This window comes from Marmota monax, unplaced genomic scaffold (assembly GCF_021218885.2).
Source record: "Marmota monax isolate L192 unplaced genomic scaffold, Marmota_monax_Labrador192_F-V1.1 WCK01_AAM20220418_F8-fsc02114, whole genome shotgun sequence".
Lineage (NCBI taxonomy): Eukaryota > Metazoa > Chordata > Mammalia > Rodentia > Sciuridae > Marmota > Marmota monax.
The window spans coordinates 3,599-7,178 of NW_026692432.1; the positions used below are offsets into that span (position 1 = coordinate 3,599).

At 35.0% G+C, this 3,580-nt stretch overlaps 1 protein-coding gene across 1 annotated transcript; it reads right to left on the reverse strand.

The window, feature by feature from the left end:
* Positions 1 to 1,316: 1,316 nt before the first annotated feature.
* On the reverse strand, positions 1,317 to 1,820 carry LOC124091780 (guided entry of tail-anchored proteins factor 1-like). Its single transcript, XM_046442979.1, has one exon. It carries the CDS (start codon positions 1,752 to 1,754, stop codon positions 1,317 to 1,319), a length of 438 nt encoding a protein of 145 aa, XP_046298935.1. The 5' UTR covers positions 1,755 to 1,820.
* Positions 1,821 to 3,580: the final 1,760 nt, after the last annotated feature.

The window sequence follows — 3,580 nt, forward strand, 5'->3', positions numbered from 1 at the left end:
TAAATAAAATACAAAATAGGTCTAGAGATGTGGCTCTGTCCTCAAGTGCCAGTGAGTTCAATTCTGGTTTAAAAAAAATCATATTTTGGCATATGGATTTAAGTAAAATTTGGTTTAGATATAGAGGTAAGATAAGGGTTAATATAATTCTTGTTTGTGTTAGGATTATGGGTAAAGACTGAATCTGTATATCAGGAAATATAAGTATTCATAAGATTGTAAAAGTGAAAATATGAATGAAAACATAGACACGTGTTCTGACACAATGAAGACTAAAATGTTGAGTCATGTGATTACATGTTAGAAGTCAAATAAGTATCAATTCAAATTAACTTAATCAGATTCCCTATTTTGTTTTTCAAATTCATTCCAATCTATACAGCAGAATTATTAAATGTTTATAAAACATACTTAATTTGAAATGCTTTCAATATAAAACAATGCAATCACAAAACAATGCATTATGGTCTCATCATTACATTTATAAAACACTGTAATGAAAAACTATCAGCTCCAAATAAGTAGATGATATACACTATAGAAATGTCCATCCAACTAAATATTTTAGACACAAAGGACACACAATGTCAATTAGTGTTATTCTTTCAATTTTACTACATGAGATAATAAACCAAATGTTCAAGTTCTAGTAGTGATAATAAAATTAAGCTACTTTCTAAAATAGATTTAAAAGTACTTAAGTTTGGGCTGCAGTTGTAGCTCAGTGGTAGAGCACTTGCCTAGCATGAGTGAGGCACTGGGTTCTATCCTCAGCACCATCTACAACTAAAGAAAAATATAAATTAAAATATTTTAAAAGTTTTCAAGTTTTTAGATAATTTTGAATTTCCAGTTGGCAACAGGACCACAATGTGCCAATAGAGCAAATCAGGAGTAAGGCATGTAGACCCCCATCCTGTTTCAAATCTGGTGTGACTGTAGAATACTGTAGAATACTGGGATTCTTACAAGAATCTCACATAAAGCCCAAGAACATATTCAATACAAAACTACCCTATGTACTTTGGGTTTTTTTGTTTTGTATTTTTAAGTGGCAATCAGATTTTTAACCTAATAGGAGAATCATTTTTAGAAGTCATAATAGCTGGGCTAGGTGTGGTGGGGCACAAGTGTAACTCAGAAACTCAGGAGGAAGAGGTACAAGGATGGTAAGCTTGAGGTCAGGCTGGGCAACTTACCAAGAACCTGTCTCAAAATTAAAAATAAAAAGGACTGTGGCTGGGGTTAGGTGGTAAAGAACCTTTGAGTTCAACCCCCAGTTTAACAACAACAACAAGAAAATCCCACAGTGGTATTCATCTTTCTGTTTGGCTGAAGGTGTAAAGTACAAGGGGTTGCCACAACTTGTTCCAGACAAAAATCCAACTAGTAATTCCAACACCACCTGCTATTCTAGCAGGGAAGGCTACCAGGTGGTCTAGTGGTGTTATCCATTTCCTCAGCACAACAGTCACTGGGGCAGAATAATACTTCCAAATGAGTGACATCATCAAGGTAGCTTGCAATGTATAGAAAGCAACACTTAAAAACCATTTTATCTTGGCTAGTTGAGCAGTCCGTGCTTTCACATAAGTCTTGAGCTGGTCCACCATCCTGTTGATCTTCCATTCCAGGCTGGCATATCTGGCAAACTCATTCATCTTGTTGACCATGGAGAACTCTTGCTTCATATCCTGGATCTCTGCCCTCATCTGTGGCTCTGGCTCTGCATCATTCTGCAGCACTCTGGACATGAAGGAAGACAAGGTCGGAAGGAGGATCAGAAGGACATTGCATCCAAACAGGAAGCAGAGGACCAGCAGCCACGTCCAGCTGTGGGGCTTGGTCAAGTTCTTCCGTTCTTTCCAGATACTCCCTGCAGCCAAGGCACCTCTAAAAGAAGCTCCAAGGGGACGTCATCAGTAGGCGCACCCGCATCTGTGCAGTGAGTCCCACTAGCCCTGCTTCCTTGAATGAGGTTTGTAAAATTTATTCCTACACACATTATATTTTTGATGCTTTCTTTAATTGTTATAGCCCAACTTAGATTATGTTATCAGCCCATTAAGAACCCTATAAAATGGAGGATATTAATAGATAAGACAAGATTAGATAATAGGATAAATAATGTTAAGTTATTCTGAATGTACTTAAAAGAATTTAGCCTTTGGTGGAGTTGTGGCTATGTGGTACAGCGCTTACCTAGCATGTGTAAGATGCTGTGTTCAATTCTCAGCACCCCATATAAATAAAGTCCATTGACAACTTAAAAACAAAACAAAACCTTGCCTAAGTGACTCCATTTGGAAGTTCCAAAATGTAACCCTAGTTATATAACTTATTTCTTGTAAAAGTTGTTTATTTTTGTACTGCATGTGTTTGGAACAAGGATGTGGTTATATGCATTGGGTGGCTGATTGTTAACTTTAGCTTCTGTGTCCTCCTTGCTTGCTTACATCTACATTTTGGAGGATGTTGTTTTTCCCCTTATAAACCCCATAGAACTTGCACCCCGTACTGTTCCTGGCAGACACAGTTTGGGTCCATCAGGGAGCAGTCACCAGCTAGCTAAATAAAGACTCTCCAATTTGGAAAAAAATCAGTTGAGAGTGTTTTCTGAGCTATAGACCCACAACAGAATGGTATCTTTTTTTAAATCTCTATTTATCAACATTCACTTCTACCATATATACAATTGATTTTTATTTGTATGTTGATCTTGAATCCTGGAATTTTACTATTACTTCCAGACATTTTTAAAAGATTCAGTGATTTTTACTATAAATGTTCATGTTTTCTGCAAATAAAGTTAATTTATTTTTTTTATTTTTCATTAGTATGATTTTTAGTGTTTTTCCCCCCTTAACTGAGTACACTGACAGACTCTTTAGTAGCAAACCGAAAGAAATGATATGTACAAAACCTCATTTGTTTCTGAGGATTTGGTTAAGTATTCAGTCTATTGTCATTAAGTATTGTGTTTCTGATAAGTTTTTAATAGATTTCCTGTGTCAGATTGAGGCACTTACTTTCTATTCCTAGTTTGCTAAAATTTTAAACAGAAGTTGATATTGGGTTACTAGGAAATACTTTTCTACACTTATTCATTTTATGAATATGTATATGTAATATGCTTGTACATATGTGTATATGTATATGCATATTACATATATATGTCATTTTATATCATTGATATGGAATTGCATTGATCAATTTTGTAATGTTAAATCAACTTTGCATCTCTATGAAAAACTTTGGTATGATATATTAACATATTTTGTAAATTGTTGAATATTCTTTGCCAAGTTTTTCTTAGAATTTTTGCATCCAAGATCATTGTGTGGGGGGGTTGGGGTGGGAATGTTGGGGGGAATCATTAGGGAATTAGTGATCTTAGTTTGTAATAATCTTCTCTTGCAATGCTCATTCCTTTTTTTTTCATGAGAATAATACTGGACTCATTAAGTGAGTTGAAAAGCACTTCATCTTCATCTTTATAGTTCTGTGTAAAATTGTATTACTTCTTCCTTTTGTAATTGGAATTCAATATTGTTGCCACTTGAGATTGGATTCTTATTGG

Coding starts and splice junctions, on each gene's coding strand:
- LOC124091780 (XM_046442979.1), bottom strand. CDS start 1,754: ATGTCCAGAGTGCTGCAGAATGATGCAGAGCCAGAGCCACAGATGAGG.